General features: G+C 34.0%; 1 protein-coding gene across 4 annotated transcripts in view; it reads right to left on the bottom strand.

The window, feature by feature from the left end:
* Positions 1-18,287, bottom strand: part of KCNH7 (potassium voltage-gated channel subfamily H member 7) — a 237,449-nt gene that overhangs the window by 41,494 nt on the left and 177,668 nt on the right. For all 4 annotated transcript variants that reach the window (XM_033007898.2, XM_033007897.2, XM_033007899.2 and 1 more), the window contains 3 exons: positions 9,873-10,298; positions 1,187-1,586; positions 261-460 (listed from right to left, as the gene is read on the bottom strand). In XM_033007898.2, coding sequence (XP_032863789.2) covers positions 261-460; positions 1,187-1,586; positions 9,873-10,298 — 1,026 coding nt within the window. The remainder of the gene's footprint in view (positions 1-260; positions 461-1,186; positions 1,587-9,872; positions 10,299-18,287) is intronic.

An 18,287-nucleotide genomic window follows, 5' to 3' on the forward strand; every position in this document is an offset into this window, starting at 1 on the left:
CAAATTGTCTTAAGCTTATAATAGTCAAGCTTTCCTATGCACAGTGAGAGTTCAGATTGCTGATTATTTGTAGCAGTCTAGTCACTTAAATGTTTGGATGCCAAACTTGTAATGGCTTGGTTTTCAATAATTGCTATACATCCACCTTTTTAAGCTTGTAAGAGTTACAGCTCAGATAATGAAGACTTACAATATCTTTCTAAATTCTCATGCATTTATCTGTTCCTTAGCATCTGTACCTGGAAAACAGAACAACATACCATGTTCATGTCAATGCCATTGGTGTATGTCCATGCATGCTGGAAGTATTCCTCAAGTCGCTGCCGCAGAGGGTTGGGGATTTGATGAAAGCGTATAAACTCCTTTACTCGCAGCATCTGCATGTGATACCGTGCAGTTCCCGAGTAGAGTCTTTGGATTATTGCAGATACATTTCCAAAAATGCTAGCGTACATTAATGCTGGATTAAATAGAAACAAAATTTATTTAAGTCATATCATTGGGTTTTGCAGATAATGTAATAGTTCTTATAATGTACTTTGTATGGAAAACAGCTCAGATGAGACAGGTAACATTTCCAGAGTTGCAGAATTTATTTACCTGAAGCTTTTTATTGATTTAATTGTATGAGTACCAACTCAGTTAGCAGATGAGTTTTAAATATTAAATCGTAATCAAGTTGGTAATTTTTATCTTTGGAGATATACAGTCCTGAATATAGTGGTGTAAATTAGGTTAATCTAATTTTACGGACTTTGGTAGAACTAAGAACTAGGAACTAAGGTTATGTACAAGTTAAGAACAAAGTGTTAAGAGTACGCATAGACTTATAGGTTGAGGGTTTAAAGCAACAAATGAAATGTAATTATGATTATCCATAAAAGATGGAAGATAGTTTCCTAAATCCACTCAAAATTCAGCTTCCTACCTTATACAGGATTTACTTATAGACAGATACACAACACAAAGCTTCTGACAGTTTGGATAACAGATTTTGGGTAGTCAAGCAACTTGACTACTTCCTGACATTGAATGACTCACAATGTATTTTCACATTAAACATTGCTTTCCCTGGTAATTTGCCCTTCCAGCTGCATGCTTATAATCTTATTAGCTTAGACTGTTAAGTCATTTGCTCAAATACTGAGGGAAAAAAAAAAAAAACAAAAACACTAAAACTACTTACAGCCAATCAACATGACACAGATGGAAAAGATTTTCTCCGAGTTGGTGTTTGGAGACACATTTCCAAATCCTACACTTGTCAGACTGCTGAAGGTAAAATAAAGTGCTGTAACATATTTGTCCTTGATGGATGGTCCAGAGCTTGCATCACTCTTATTATAATGCTTTCCTAATTGTTCGCCTAAAGAATCCAACCAGCCGATCTTGTGAGCCAAGTAAGGTCTTTCTACATTTCCAATGGCATACCAAATGCAAGCAAGCCAGTGTGCAATTAGTGCAAATATGCACATAAGGAGCATCAGAACTGCAGCACCATATTCTGAATATCTGTCCAGTTTCCGTGCTACCCTCACCAAACGCAGCAGTCTAGCTGTCTTCAGAAGGCCTATTAATGTTGTTGTCTGTAAAAATAAGATAGAAATTGATTTTCTCTGTTAGCAAATGTACTCTCATGAATAGTCAGCATGCATAAACCAGTGCAAATTCCATTATTTTGGGGAATTAACAAAACCAGTAGATTAACACATTTCAATATAATCTTAATTTAATTTTCTTTAAATTATCAAGTTTGTTGTAAAAGCAATGAAGAAAACAGAAAGAAATGCACATTTTAGGTTCAGATATATTGAAGTTGTCATTATCTGCTGAATACTCTTTCTTTTTGAATATTATTCTTGATCTGGACTCTTCAATCTGCCCTACTGAACTTAAATGATCCATTAGATTCATGATGTTTTGTCATGAAAAAGTCTGTAAGTTATTGGAACTACTCATATGACTGGCTCTGTAGGTAATAAGTAGTTATGAAGTTTGAACAAATCTGTGTGACTATATTCAATCTTATCTTAGAGACTCCTTGCAATGCTCTGGCACACATGTTCTAGAAGAGAGAAGGAACAGGGCAGAAATGTCCCAAAGAGCAAGTATCTTATTCTGAAAACATTCTTCCTGTTTGTAATGGTCAGAACACTCTACACAGGTAAAAGAAGATGAATCACTGTGAATAGAAAATCATGGAAAAGTTACTGTTTTCAGATTCCACATTAATCTTTTTGCATTTTTCATCCTGAAGCTTAAAGGAGTAGTGGTGGAAGACAATAATAAAATTACTATACCATTATAAAAAAATGGGTCAGTTATAAACCGGGAATATAGTCCAAGCTTTTTAGTGCAGACCTGCACTATGATTTATTGCAGCCTCTTTAATGTTCTGATATTTTAAAAGGAATTTAAAGTTTATTAATGTAAATCTACAATTTTCAACCAGTAAATAATTTTCATACTTGTTAATTCCTTGTAAAAGTGATTGACATTGTAAATAGTAAGTACTTGATTTCAAAAAGAACTCAGCTATCTTTTTCCCTCCATTAAGTCTGAACATAAATATTCAGTAAATGTCAAGACTGAATAAGTTTTTAATAAGTTTTTTCTTTCTTTTTTTAACATGCATGTATATTACATAACACTTAACTGGAAAAGTTTTCTGAGCCTCACAAACCACTCTGATGGTAGTATGTGTCACGTTAAAGCTTTCTTTCAACAAGTGCTAGACTAGTTTTTATGTTTTATTAAATCCTTGCATTTACCATGTTTCTGAGTAAAATCCCACAGCCATTGGAACAAAAAAAGAGGCTTTATTGCCTGCTTTTGTCAGTGGATGACTCATTGTATTGTTCATATCTTCTGAGTAAATGAGCAAGAGGATAATGTAGGGTAACACTGGGTAACACTCCTTGGTTCAACTTAACATCACAGAGAATAATTTCAGGGTGAATTTCTCATTGCCACATAAAGAAGGCTGTTTCATTGATTGTGACCTCAACAGTCTGAAAGACCATATCCTTCAAAAAGCTTTGTCTAGGCTGAGCTTCAGCATGCGAATATTGACATTAGGTACTTCTTATTTTTGTAAGGTAGATCAGGCTTAAATATTTATGATGCCCCAAGGAAAAGAGCAGTCTTAAGAAAAGCTAACATTCGTTCTTTGTGGGATGTTGGAACAATTCTATTACAGGTGTAGTCATACATTTACATTATGCAAGATATTCTTACAGTGCTTATTAAATAAATCAGAAGGTAGATTGTGAATCCAAAATATGTCAACAGTCTTCCACCCCATTCTTTATATAAGACTTGTTCATATTATACAACCTCAGTGTCAATCCCATGCTTAGATACTGCAACAGTGTGAGCTCTGGAGTATGCGGGAGGTATATAATACAAGCAAAGTCCATCTCTTCAGGGTGAAATCAGCATGACAGAGACTAGATATTCTTTAAAGCATCAAGAAACTCATCCTGAGTTTGAATCTTATTTAACACAGTGGAGAGGATTTGACACTAAAATACAACTGACAGTAGAAGTGGAAAGCACAATCCACATGTTTTGGTGTGCCTTTACATGCCGTCCACTTCTCAGTGTAGATGTAGCCTTCATGCAGTAACAGTCCACCTCCTATATGTCACTGGGCCAGGGACCTGGTGTCAGACCTATGCCTCGTGCAATATAATTTCCTTGATGTGCTGGAGCACTTAGCTCAGCAGAGCACCCAAGGAGGCAGATGTACTGCTCTGTCAGTTACCCACCTTACCACATCTGGTGCCAGCAAATAATGTCTGTAAATAACAACCTGATAGATGCTCCTCTTTTCTCTGAATTTCTTGGTCCTCTGTTTTCATCATACCTTGCTTTATCAGCTGGACTACAAGTTCAAGAGTGCTGGATACTGACATCAGGATTTTAATTTTTTTTTATTTTTAAATTTTTTTCAGTAGCAACATTTACTGTGAGCCAAAAGCACATAGGAATCCCATAGATACAGAAACTGTGAATCTGTATTCGTAGAAGATGAGTACAGGTTAATTTTCCCCCACTACAGTATATGCAGTGCAAACAGTATTCCATTTATGAAAGGCACTTAAATATTTGCCTAAACTGGAATTCAGTAGGAACACAGCGCATATTTAAGTATATTTAAGAATCTAAAATCCCTAGAGTACATTGAATAAGTCCTTTTTAATTGGTAAGATTTATTAAAAAGATAAAGGTCCTAAGGTAATACCCATTTTAAATAGATTCTGACAAAACAGACATTCCATTTCCTCTAATTTACTTTTTCATTGTGAATAAACAAAATTATAGAGACAAATAAAAAAGATCAGCTTAGATTTCTGCATTGCACTATTTATATATTCCAATCTGCCAATCTAACATTTTGTTAACCAGTATAGCCAATGTAATTTTCCTATTTTTTCTTTCTTTGGCTATTGTGCTATTTGGCCTTATAAAACACCTTTTGATTTTTTTCTAGCTATACTACAGGAGGGAAGCCTGGATTAAAAGTGTATTGGGTTTTTTTCTGTTTTAATTTTAGTAGTAGTACAAAAAATAAACATTACATCATGCCTACAATGGTTCTTTCATGCCTATATGTCTCTCTCCATGAGCTAAGTAACCACACAGAAGATATCTTTAGTTGTTTTGGACTAATTATTCAGTTCTACTAATAAGCTTGAGAAAGGTTAAAGTTTGTCAATTATTTTCTCTCTGGGGGAGAAAATGACCTTCTAAAAACAGGAGTTCATGGATACTCCATTTTCCAAGTATAGGTCACTGAATTTATTTTACGAAATCCTTAGATATTATGAGGGGCTATCCTTAACTCTGATTAGTCTTCTTTTTTAAGAGTGAGATTAGTTTATACTCTAAATTTCCTAAGCCCTGATGCTGAAATGACCACAGCAGGGAGCTATTTTGATGGACAGCAATTGATTATGACATGATTTGAAAGAGGAGGCCATCAATTTATCTGATTGCAGAGGGTGTTATTCAGAAGTTATTATTGTATCAGACTGGAAGAGGAAGCTGGTATCACCTAAATAATTATGTGCATACATGATATTCTGCCTGTGCAAAAAGCCATTTATGACTCATGACTTTCTCACTGAGGACCAAATCCTTAGGTTTCCTCTAGATTTTTGTGGTTTGTTTTGTTGTTGTTGTTGTTATTTTTGTGTGTCTTTTTTGTTTTTCTTCATAACATCCATTACTGTTAATGTATAAATCTATAATGTCATCTCTTATTTGTCTTTTTTTTAAACCAAATAACTCACTGGTGTGTATGAGTAGCTCAAACTGTCTCTTCCCATGTGCATTAATGATCACTTGCATACACAGTATTTCGTCTGCTATAGGGTCCTTTCCAGTTTCTTGGTATCATAAGGTCCTCAGTTTCTCAATAATTTCCTGTCACCTACATTTTATGTTGAAACCATCACCAACTTTCTACCTTTTTTGTAGCCTCTAAATAAATCTATTAAATATGAGTACTATAGCATCAAGCAGAATAATTTTTTTCTCTCTCTCAGGAAAAATCTCTAATACATTCCAGAACTTGGCCTTTCAGTCTATGCTCCATTACCTTAATAGCCTCTTCTGAGCACTGTGTCATTGTTGAAGATCTTTATGCTGTATGCATCATGATACTGAAAATGTTAGTACAAACAGCAATTAAAAAAAAATAAAAAAATATTTCAACTAACGAAAACTTCTTATTTATAGCAGGGTACTGGTGCCTCAACTACCATTGATAAAGGACTGTCAAAATGGTCTACAAATAATTGTCTGCTCAAGCAGTGCTGGGGTTCCTCATTAATTCATCTTGAAAAACAATTAAGGGAAGAAAAAGTTGATAGTAAATGCTTTTCCAATATTAGCCAGCCACCTAAATAATTTCCAGAGACTATACCCTAATGCTGCATCATCCTGGACTGTACTCAGTCCACAGAGTTTTGAATGCAAAGGCAGACTGCCTGTATGATCAGCTATGCAGTCCTCGGTGTAAAAGACTTGAAATTCATTGGATTAGTTTTTCCAAGGAAATGGATAAATTGAGCACATGAAACTATATTACTCTCTTGCTGAGATGTTTTCTGAGCTTGATTTTCAAACTTATTTTAATTTGAAAGAGGGTAAAGTACTGATTCTGTCAGTGGAGATGCAGTCAGGACTATGAAGTTCAATCTCTAATTCTAGAAATGTGGGATTCTTCCTTCAGTTTGCTTTAACAGATACACTGTGTAATGGAGTGAAGACATCAAAACGAAGAGAACAAGAGTGCTTTGATTAATATGTCTTCATTTTAGCCAAACCCCATTTATTTTCTTAATTTATTGATACAAATAGAAGACACATTCACTTTTACATTTTGTGAGTATGCTGGATATGTACATCATGATGTATTTATTTTAATTTTCTAAGGCAGCATTTTACCTGTTGCTGGGCTTTTTAATTATGTTCTGTAAAATAGCTCTGATCACTATTTGTACAAACAGCAAAAACAAAAGTCTTCATGCTTTTCTGCGTATTTCAGTTGATTGTTCTCTCTTGTCTCAATTTAATAAAACTATAAATGTGAATATTTTCTTGCTGAGGCTGTTACCATCATTTGTTTGTATGTTTTATTGCAGTAGATTCTAGACGAAAGGGAAGAAATTCTGGTTACCTATATATCCATCTGATTTTTCCCTACAACGTACCCGTCTTTGAAGTGAAAATCTGATCAATATATTAAAACATTCTATTTTAAATGAATATATCTAAAAATATATAATAATCTTAAGCATCATCCCACTTGTACATGCACATCATCTATGTGTGTGCTTTAAGGAGCTGTGCCACTGCAACTATTATTTGCTTAAAATCCAACCCAGACTCTTCAGCTGATCAGAATGATTAAAAATAAACAGTCAAAAGAAAAGAAAATAAAACGTCCATCTACTTATTATATTTATCTTTCCATGTATCAGGGACACCACTTAATATTTACAATGCACACAGAAAATAAAGAGAATGGATTACTACCAGCCAAAATAATTTTGTATTAAGTCTGCTTAAACAGAAAAAAATAATTTCAAATTATATTAGTTCCCTATTGTAGCAATTGGAAAGTTAACTGTCTTACTCTGTTTCCTTCCTACAGTTGATAAAGTATGGCTCAAATAGAAGCATTCAGGTGTTGCTGCATGGGGTATTTGGATTATTATCTCCTGCCCTTTCCAGACTCAGTTTGATATCAAGGTGTTTTAAACCTGGGTGAGCACATATGGTAGCTCTCTTTGGAGCTTATGTTGTTTAATAAAAAGACTATTCAATACAATTGCTTGTAGGGGATCTTATTTGAAGAATCTCTAGATAACAGAAAAGAGCTATTTCATAAAAAAAGATAACTCTTATCACTGAAAAAATTCTATTAAATGAAAAATGTTCCATTCTAACAGTTTTATGTTTGCTTTTTCTTGTTCAACTATCAAAAAGGGATCTTTGGGGAAATACAGTTAGCAATGTAGGAAGAAAAACTGCAGTAAGTAGCAGCTTAGAAAAAATGATTGATATATTCAATACAATGAATGAGAGAGAGAAGTCACGATGGCATAGTGAACTGGTCATAATCTGTATAGTTTCATTGCTGCTTAGGTAAACAAACTAGTTTTTTCCAGATAGTGATACTGTTCAGTTACTAGGTTTCGAGGGAATAAATAATTGATTTACTCATATCTGCAATATTGAAAAAGTCATTACATGGTCCAATAATTTCTGTTCCAAGTTCCACATTTTTGTATTTGTGTACTCACCTGCCAGAATCCACTTTACTACTAATCTGTCACATTATTTTATGTTATAGTTACCTGTTTGGCATCACTTTAGCATCTGGCACTTTACTCTTAAGGATGTCTGTAACAGGGGAGGTGTGGAAGAATGACGTTCAGGGTCAAATCCAAAGAGCATTCCTTCAATGGTCTTTGGAATTGGTCCCTGTTGTATTTCTTGATGTTCTACACTTCCCGTCACTGAACATAATTTTTGACAGTGATGAGTGCTCAGTGATGAGAAAGGGATGCAGACTACACCTGAAGGGGTGTGATGGTCCATGTTAGAAGTAATGGCATTGTCAAAATGTTTGTCTTTCATGTGCCTGTGTTATCAAAACCACAGAAAAAAAAAATGTAGAAAGACTGAGACCTACCACAGATAATGAATGCAAAAGTTGTTCAAAGTTTCTCTTGAATTTCTGAGCTTTTTAGTCACCTTCTGAATAGAAAAGTTCTATTTTGGTAAGAGAACTATTAACACATTCCCTCTGTCTTTTATGTTACTCTCTTTCTTCCTGTTGCATTCCCTGCATGCTATTATCTACATGTTTCTCCAGATTCTTCCTTCACCTTGATTGTGTATGCTTATATTCAAATTAGTAGGAATATCACTATTGATTAGGAATGTTATTAGTGATTTTTATGACTCCTGAACTAGACTACATTATTATAATGATTTTTTCAGAAGTACAGAGACAGGAAAACATTCTCATTATGTAAAATTTAAGAAAATAAGTTAAGAAAAGCATGACTGATATTCATCCTACTTCTGAAATTTTTAAGACTGAGTATGCTCACAAGACTCTCAAGGTGCATGTAGGTATGTGCCAGTTATTTTATACTGACCCTTAAAGGCATACTTAATTAAGATTACATGTAATATGTGAGGATATCTGTGATATGCTCAGAATTCAGATCAAACTTTTGGGGTGGACATAAAAATATTTGTTGACTTTAATAGAAAGGAATTAATTTTAAAATGAAAACATTTTTGCATTATCTGCATTGTGACATGGAAGCATACAGTCAGACTGGTAAATTTTCATGCTAAAATTTTCTGATTAATATGTAGTTTCCATGTTTCTCTTCTTAGTTAATGAGTTGCAGATATAGTTGACAAAACTGCCTGTTTCTCTTGTGTCAGTATGTGCAAAATGGTATTTTTAAGAAATGGAATTGTGTTATTTGAAAAGTGAATGGATCATATTTTGCTTGATTTGCTGCTTTTATTTAAAAAAAACCCCAAACCAACAAACTGCTCTGTTATACGCATCACAAAAAACTCCAATACTCATCAGTTCAGTTTTCACCAAAAAATATGTAATAACTTTAGTCCTTCTTAAATTAAATAAAATTATTTGGAAGGAGGCAGAATTGGGTCAGGCATCCAGAACATAACATATGTTTTATACACCTTTGGGCAATTTTCAGATGAATATATTGAACATGTTTTTAACCTATGATACGGATAGGGTGAAGACATTAGACATGTCTGTCAAGGTTAACCCCATATAATATTTTTTTATTTCTTTTGGTAGTCTATATTCTTGATAAAATAGGCAACAACCAGATCTTTTTGTTAACTGGTATAGTTCACACCACAACGAATCGATTTTACACTGATCTAAAGATTTTGAAAAGAGGAAATTTATTCTAATATTTTAATGCCAGCACAACACTTATATGCATTATGAGCAGTTTTTACAAAGCAAGCAGCAAATCAAAGGTGCAGTTCTTAAATAAAAGTGTTTGAACAAATACTTCATACCTGATAGATTAATTTTATTGTTTGTAAAGACAGTATCAAATATGGTAAAATTGAAAAATATTAGCTGAATCATTCAACTTGTTCTGTCAATGAAAGCTAATATTGTACATGATTCTACTAAGGAAGATTTCATTTTAGTTTAATTTTAAAAGATGGGGCAGAACTACTGAACAGCCTATTAACTAACAAGCAAAAAATATATTAGGAGATACAGTTTATTGTAGTAAAGCAAAAATTTAAGACAATATTTCTTATTCATTTATGCTTACCTCTTCAGAGCCAGAGCCAAAAATCAGCAGGTCAAAAGGTATTGCAGCAACCATGTCAATTAGGAACCAGCCTTTGAAGTAGTGAATTGCTATTTTTGCTGGGTCACTTACCACTTCTTCATTCTGGTTTACATATGTTGTTCTGAAGTTTATTAGAATGTCAATGATAAACATAATATCCACAATTAAGTCTACAACATTCAGTGGGCTGCATGAATATCCACACTCTCTCCTCTTCCGTTCCTCACTATCATTCAGAAGGAAGGCAGCAGAGTAAGGGGTGAATATGGCGGTGTATATTACCAGTAACAAAATGAGCCAGTCCCAAACGGCCTTGAAAGGACTATAGTGCAATATAGTAAACTTGTTGATGCGAGGTGTCTGGAGTTTATATTCTGGTAGAACATCAGCCCCTAAGGATAGAACCTAGAATAAGAAATACACCATGTTAATAATCGGGCAGTGTATCTATTCCTACTTTCAGTAAACTTAGCAAATACAGGACAGACTTTAAAAGTGCTTTATTGTGGTTTTGAGGATTAAGTTTCAATTACTTGGTGTTTTGGAAAACTAAACTTCTGTGAAATTCATGATCTCTACCAGGTCCAATAAATTCATTGACAATTTTACACAGTAGGTTGATTCTTGTTCCCTATAGCAAGCATTAAGTGGCATATCTGGTCCATAAAATCAGCATAATTAGGCATATCATCAAATTCATTTATCCACTACATGTTAACCTTACCAGCTTGTTCATGGCCAGTGAACGACTTCTCTTGCAGATGTGGTGTTTTTCTCCCAAAACTAATTTATTATCATTGGCTTTAATTCATTATAAAAGAGTCTACTCTCATTAGAAAATGTTTAGGCAACCAGAAATGAAAAAATTAGAGAAAGATCTGTGAGTGTCCTTGACAGCTATTTCAACTTGAGTTTTGTGGTCTGGAAAACTTTCATGAATGTCCAAATTTCATTGAGGCTATAGTTCTAGTACAGCTAAAGTTGTGACAAAGAAGAATAACACAGCATTACTGCCTTTTGCTTCACTTCTACTTTTGTCAATACCTAAAACTTGTTATTATTCCTTTAAAAGTATGGATTTGTTATCTGCTGGTGTTATCTAAATTGCATTTAAATTTTATTTAGATGGGATTATGTTTATAAGTACTGCTTGATTTTCTGGCTCTGTAAGGTGGAATGTTTGCTTTGTTGCAAAGAACAAGCATAGTGTGGGCACCAGATAAAACAAATTTCCTTTAGCTGTTCCTCCATTCTGAGTGAAGTCTGACATGAAGGAACAAAATCTTTAAGGATAAGAAGGTAAATTATGTTTTTGTCTCTAATCAGTGCTTGGTGTAGTTGTAAAGACTGTCAGCAATGATGTTAATTATTGCCTTCTGTGTTGCAAGTGCTTTCCAAATCCTGTGGGACTCAGATCTCTACTTCATTTTACACAGACCAGTGAACAAACATTAGATGGTGACAACCTTCAGTTACTACCCATTTGAGCAAGTGACATATTCAGGAAATCATACACATTTTCCACCAGTTACTTCTACTTATTCCTTATCCCCCTGCTAGTTAAAAGCAATGCTGTTTAGAAAATATGATTTTCAAAAGTAATTAAAATGAATAATTATACTGAAATGAAATGATGACTGGAATGAGAAATACCTTGTCAGCAACCTTGTCAGCTTTTATTTGCTTTTTGTTTAGCAGTGATTTGGGATTTGAGATTTCATCTAGTTCAAGATTGAGGAATTTCATGCTTCTCAAACATAATCTTATAAAATTATAAGGGTCAGCACGCTCCTTTCTGTTTAACTTTCCAACAGCAAGTGTTGTATAAACCTTAGGTCCTATCCTTAGTAATCTAAGTGGCACTTATTATTCAGTGAAATTCTACTCTGAAAATGTTGTGAGAACACCAGGGTTAATAACCACTCTTCTCCTTTGAACTGTGAAGAAACGATTAAGCCATCCAAAAGATTATATGGTACCTTCAAGCAGCCATTAAGCACCATGCTGTGGTGATGGCAGAGGCTGTTCATCTATTTTTTATGTTATAACTAGGACTTGTACTTAACTAATGGTGCTACATATTTTTTATGTATTAAATACATAGCTGACAACAAGCTGAAGCATAGGCATTGCTCAGTCTCTTAAGCAGTCTTAATACTTTCAGACCCCCACCTCGTGAGTTGACAAGAATATTTTCCTAGTATTTGAGAGCAGTGTGAGTGTATGTGGCAAGGGAATTGCTATTTATAAAATTTATATCCATGTTCTCCTGCTGGATTTTCAGACAATGAAGGCAATGGATTAGACAACAAGAACAATAAATCTTACTTCACACGTTTCTTGCAGTTGCTTGACAATTCCAGCTGGTGTGCTTCATTTCAGAGCAACACAATGTAAATTGGACTTATTCCCCTGCAATTTGGCTCCTATTCTCATTTTAGTTACATTTTTTCATAGATTGGTTTATACTGAGTTAGGTGAAACTGAAGAGTGAAAAAAAAAAAAAAAAAAAACAAGCCAAGTGGACAAAATGAGGGAACAGCACTGTAAAAGTGATCTTAGCAGAAATGGATCCAACTTTTTAATTCTAGTTTCTTAGACACACACAACAGGAGAGGCTGACTGATGGTTGTGAGTTTCATATTCATAATGTTATAGAACTTACATTTCTGCATTGCTTACTCCCATGCAATGGGAAGTGAAGACAAACACTCATTAACTTTTTGTTTGCTGGATCGAGAGAAAGAAGATGGGACTTTGTTTCTCAAATAAAAAAAAGAAAACACCTTACTGGGTTTCATGTTGGCAGTTTCAATAGAGACTGATTGAATATGAGGCGAATTTACCCTTTTGCTGTTGCCTGACATCCTTGTAAGTTTTGGATACTGGTGTTGGCCAGTCATCTTGGCCATCTTGTCTAGATGGAAGACTTCAGTGTACTTAGCAATTCACTCAGAAGGTCTTTACTATTTCCATTGCTTAAAATAGATGTTGACACTCACTGTTAGTGAAAAGACATTTTATTAACTTATCTCTTCTGGACAGTGAAACTCTCCTTATAGTTTGAATTGTAAAGCAGTTGGCTTAGGGAATGAAATGTTTTTAAGAGTAAGGAGCAGCACTGGGACAAGACTAAAATATTCGGTGTTAAAAAGTTTCTGAACCCTGGGACATGACAAGCTTCCTTGCATCTTACTAAAGAGAAGACCATAATGCTAAGTAGCAAAAGTCATACTAGCTGTGATGGGTTTTATCTTTAAAAAATGTAGGGGTATTCAACCTTGATAAAATACCATCTCATACTGGTTTTGTTGGTGAAAGCAGGAAGGTATTTATAACTGATGTGTTTTACAAGCAGTATTAGGTGGTAAGATTTATTCTATTTATAAAGAGAAAATTTCAAAGTTAAATAAGATGTATTGTATTTTGTCTTTACATAAAGAACCCTAATCTAAAACTCAACTTTTCCTATATGTTCCTGTTTATTCCATTCACTGTTAAACCAACACTGCTGCAAGTTAAAAGCCTCTTGATTCAAATACATTTTTTTAACTCTGACAATCTTGCTTCAGGTGTTTCACACAGATAGGGCTGGTGAATATCTTTTGCTCTTTTTAGGTTCACGTGTTCACTTTCTAAGATAACAAGTTTGAGGTGGCACTTATTATAGAAAGGCTGCAATCAGATACCCAGAAAAATATGGAGTGAGATCAAAGTAACTGTCATAAATTCACACAGTTTTAGACAGATTTATCTTTCTGAAGTATATGGTAGCTTTTGGTTTCTCAAAGATAACAGCAGTTCACTGAAATTGAAAGAAAAGATATTTAAGAAGAATGAAAATTTATTAATGGCTGCTGTTCTGTTAAGCAAAAGGAGAAAGGAAGTATACGTATCAGAAGTACTATCAGGTGACAATTAATTAAAAAAAAATTCAGTAAGCCTTTATCACTTTAAACTGGGTTACACTCCTTGTGGTGTTACTGGTGTTATCTTTGTGTTTTTTTTTTTTTTTTTTGATGTTTCTAACATCTTTCCCCTGAAGAAGACCTGCCTGGTACTGGGCAACATTTGTGCCTTGTGTTGTGTTCAAAAGCCCTTGTTTTGCATAGCGTTTCTTGGTGAAGTGTCAAGCAGCCAAACTGGGCTGATGTTCTTTGCAACACATTGGCCATATGCTTCACTGGATGACTGGTTTGTGTAGGGGACTCTTGTTACAGGCTCTGCAGCACCACATGCAGCACTAGTGTTTGACACTTCTTGGAGAAACACAGAGATTCTTCCCTGTACAATTTATTTTATAAAACAGACTATGTAGGCAAAACGCCAGGCAAGATGTTGGATGATCTGGGAATTATACTCTCAACTCTGCCACTGAGTTTCTCAGTGATCTTCGGCAAACTGTCGTTTAACCTCTCTAGCTTCTGTTATGTAGACAGAATAATATTTACCAGTTAAACTGATAGCATCTTGCAAAGGATACTGAGTGGAAAGCATTCATAGAAGCTGTTATGCAACCACAGTGAATTATCATCTTACTCCTCTAACTTTAGTTGATTCTTTTTATTTTTAAGATTAATTCACACAAATATTTGTTCTCTTCTCTTTTTAACTTTGAACTTGTAACTTAATTGGGACACTTTACAGTTTATTTTTATTTCCTGCATGAGAACACTTTATTTTAGCTATCTATTATGCAAACTGTACAATTTCAAGAGACTCTGAGAGACCCGTATCGCTATGTATCACATGTATATTCATAAGATTTGTTCTGAGGCATTTTCAATCTAAATTTATTAAAGAATGCAAATGCATACAGTAAAAATCAAAAAACTAGAAACAAAGTAAAGTAGCATAATAGTTTTAATAAATTATAACAGAAATAATAAATGATAAGCCATCTGTTAAGAATATCACCATGAATTGTTAAAGAAATACTTCTGTCACACCACTGCATGAATTCACAATGCAGTTGCCTAGCTATTTTAGCACTGCGTGACAGCAAGTGCCAGTTAGGGTTAATATATGCTGGACCATGGTTCTTCAAGCAACTGTAGAACTATGTAAAGAACATAAACATGGAGAACAACCACAAAGCATGCCTGATGCTTTCAAAAGGAACTGAACCAATTCTATGAGCCTACTGTGATTGCATGGACCAGATGCTGTAAGTTATTCAGAAAGCAATGGACCTTTTGCACTTTCACTAAGAATCCACAATATTTTTGTGATGTAGATTTCCGAAGAGACAGCAGATACATGATTAATGTACACTCACACAAACAACATATAGCATATTCACAATCTAGGTAAGACTTTTCATCATGGACAGAACTAATGCACATTCAGAAAATTTGATCAAAGAACAATGTTTACAGGTGGCAAAGTAAGAGGTATATGGGGTGGGGAGAAACCCAGCAGTTGTATGTAGATGGGTACAGTATATATCTATGCAAAATGTAGATGTGGAAGTTTGATGGGTGCAAAGCTTAATAAATTAGCTTTTCAGAAAGGTACTATCCTATGTTTCATGAAAAATGTCTCATATGAACTGGATATCTAAGTGATGTAGTTATATTCAGTACTAAACACTGTTTTGTCTCTGCTGTTTTTGCCACAGATGAATTAAAGTAAAGCTTGTACTAACAAGGTTAGCTCTTGCATAACACCTCTCATATTAAGAGAATTTCATAAACATTTAATAAAGCTCAAACTATAAATATAGTCCCAAGTTACCTGGGGACTTTAAAATAAACATTTGTCTCACTCATAAAAAAATTTTCCATAAAACTATGGAAGATGCTACCAGTTCACTCATTAAAATACAATGTTAAAATGATTTATTTCTAGGAAATATTATATGACATGAAAAAATATTATTTTGCCAATATCTTGCTGGGCTCAGTCCAACACTAGGTGCACAGCCCTGACAGATGAATGGATGATCACTACTGCAGCTTTAAGTTCGGGAAACTGTAGCAAATCTAGCAACACGTCAGCTCCTTGTATGCTGACAGACTTGAATATCTTCATTATGAGTAGAGACTGAAGAAACTTTAAAATTTCTCATTGCATAAAATGTATTCAGCAGCCCAGATATTAAATTTATGTAAAAATGTAAACAGGATAATACTGGAACCAGGATAATTCTATTATAGACATTATGAATTAAGGGAAGGAATTTAGAAGAACTTTTGACATTTCAGATCTTCTAATCCAAATACACATTAAAGTTGAACCAGAAAACCAAAACCATTCATACTCATTATCTAAGTGTAACAGTGGAAGATGACAATATTAATGAAATGTGAAGCATGTTCTCTTTTCTCAAAGAACACAGGCAAGAGGTGACATGAGAACATCCATACCTGTCTCATTTTTATAGGAGTTTCTATAGATTATCAGGCTAGGTTAATCTCAATGACCTCTAAGTAATTTCACAAAAAATGGAAAGCTATTTAGATGAAATTTTTTTTCCAGCAGCATTTTAAACTCTGTACAAGTGTATTGGTGGTGATTGGGAAATCAAGGAAGGTAGCATCTCCTAAATTTCAGTAAAGTTAAGTTAATACTCCTGCTTGATCTCTGATGCGGCTCATGGTACAGAACGAACATCGCCAATATTATACAAAACCCCCTAGATCTTGAGTACAATCTCTTCTTTTTAACAAGTATGTTTTAATTAATTTTCAGATCTTTATTAACAAGGCCGATAACAGTATTGAATAGGAAAAACTGGGAAAACAAAAGAAATTAGAAATGTGAACATACAGAAGTTAAAGCTATATTCCTGTAATAATAAACCCTTTTTATTATGACCATAGGCCTTTAATCTAAATGATAGTGCAGTTCCAAAAATGAAGCAGTGTTAATTCAGCTTTAAAAGGGGATATGATTTTGCACTGAAGATTTTAGTAGGTTTGCAGAACTCTCTTCTCTTGAATTAACCTCTCCTGCATCTCTTTTCTCTTATGATTAGTCCTACTGAAGCTACCAAGATACACCTAGCAAGGACATCTTTTCCCTTTTCTTCTATATTCACACCATTACTGTGAGACCCCCTACAGGCTGGACCTCCAAAAGAGACCTCTGAATCTAAAAAAACCTAAAAATAAATATTACATAAGTATTACGGAGAAAATGGAAATTAAATCAACATGTTTCCTGGTGGCTGGCATTATCTAATACTCCAGAAGTCTATAATGGTCTTTTGTATTTCAATCATCTTGATGATTATCTTCCTTCATCCTGACATGAACAACTAATAAGGTTACACCAGTACTGAAAGAAAGTTGTGCTTTTGGTTTAGTGTGCCCTCCAAACACAGCATTATATACTGCTTTCACACATCAGCATTAAAAGGCATTTTCATATGTAAAAGATATTTTTACATTTTTTTCAAAGGATAGCTATTAAATAATATCTTCTTAACCAAGAAATACTAATGGTGGGGCATGTTAATAATTGTCTTGTTTTATTCTTTTGTCTGTATTAAATGCTTTAACATGTAGTATGACAATTTGTATATACGCTAATACTAAACTTTATCAGACAGTTTGAAGTGTACCCATGAGGTCTTATAACACAGTGTTTTAATGGCCTTCATATTTTTTAAGTTAAGCATTTGTTAAAGAAAATCTGCTGCTGTGTGAAAATATGATTTATCCTTTCCTGTCCTATATGTTTCCCATTTGGAACTCTGGATACAAAAGGACATAAACCTTTCTTACTTAAACAATGGGCTCAGTATTTCTTTGTTTGCAGGGTCAGAAATAGCACAATAGAATCTTTTTTTTTTTTTTTTTACTATGTCCACATATTCACCAAGTGTAATTTTAGGTAGGCACTGAAACAGCATTTTAGTTATTAATGGCTGGACCTGAAAAACTCATAGCTTATCTGAGCATATTTTAATAATATTTGTTTCAGGAGTCAATCTGCCACTAAATAAAGCTTTTTTGAGTTAGTTAGACAGACTTTGTTGCATTCTCAACCTAAATGAAATGCAGAAACACTGGAATGTTTTTTTGGTATTCAGTAAATTAATATTCTGGAGGAGCTGCATTTTGGTAGGCAATGAGATAGTGTGAAAGAAGAAAAAAAAAGGGGTAAGTTTTAAGTAGTATGTGGAATCTATTTGAATTAGTGTTAAATAATTTTTATAATAAACGTCCAAAAAATTTCAGTGAAGTTGAACATTAATGCCATTTGGTGGTGTTGAAATTTAAGAAAAAGAAAAATTCTAACTGAGACCTAGACATAACCTCTTAATATATTGCCATAAAAATCACTAATTTGATATTGGAAAATCCATAAGAAATAGAGACTGACATTGATTTAAAAAGGTCTTGTGCACCTATGAATGTAACACTGCTGCTGTGACTGTTCAAGTTA

This window comes from Tyto alba, unplaced genomic scaffold (assembly GCF_018691265.1).
Source record: "Tyto alba isolate M040663 unplaced genomic scaffold, T.alba_DEE_v4.0 Super-Scaffold_7, whole genome shotgun sequence".
Taxonomy (NCBI): Eukaryota; Metazoa; Chordata; class Aves; order Strigiformes; family Tytonidae; genus Tyto; species Tyto alba.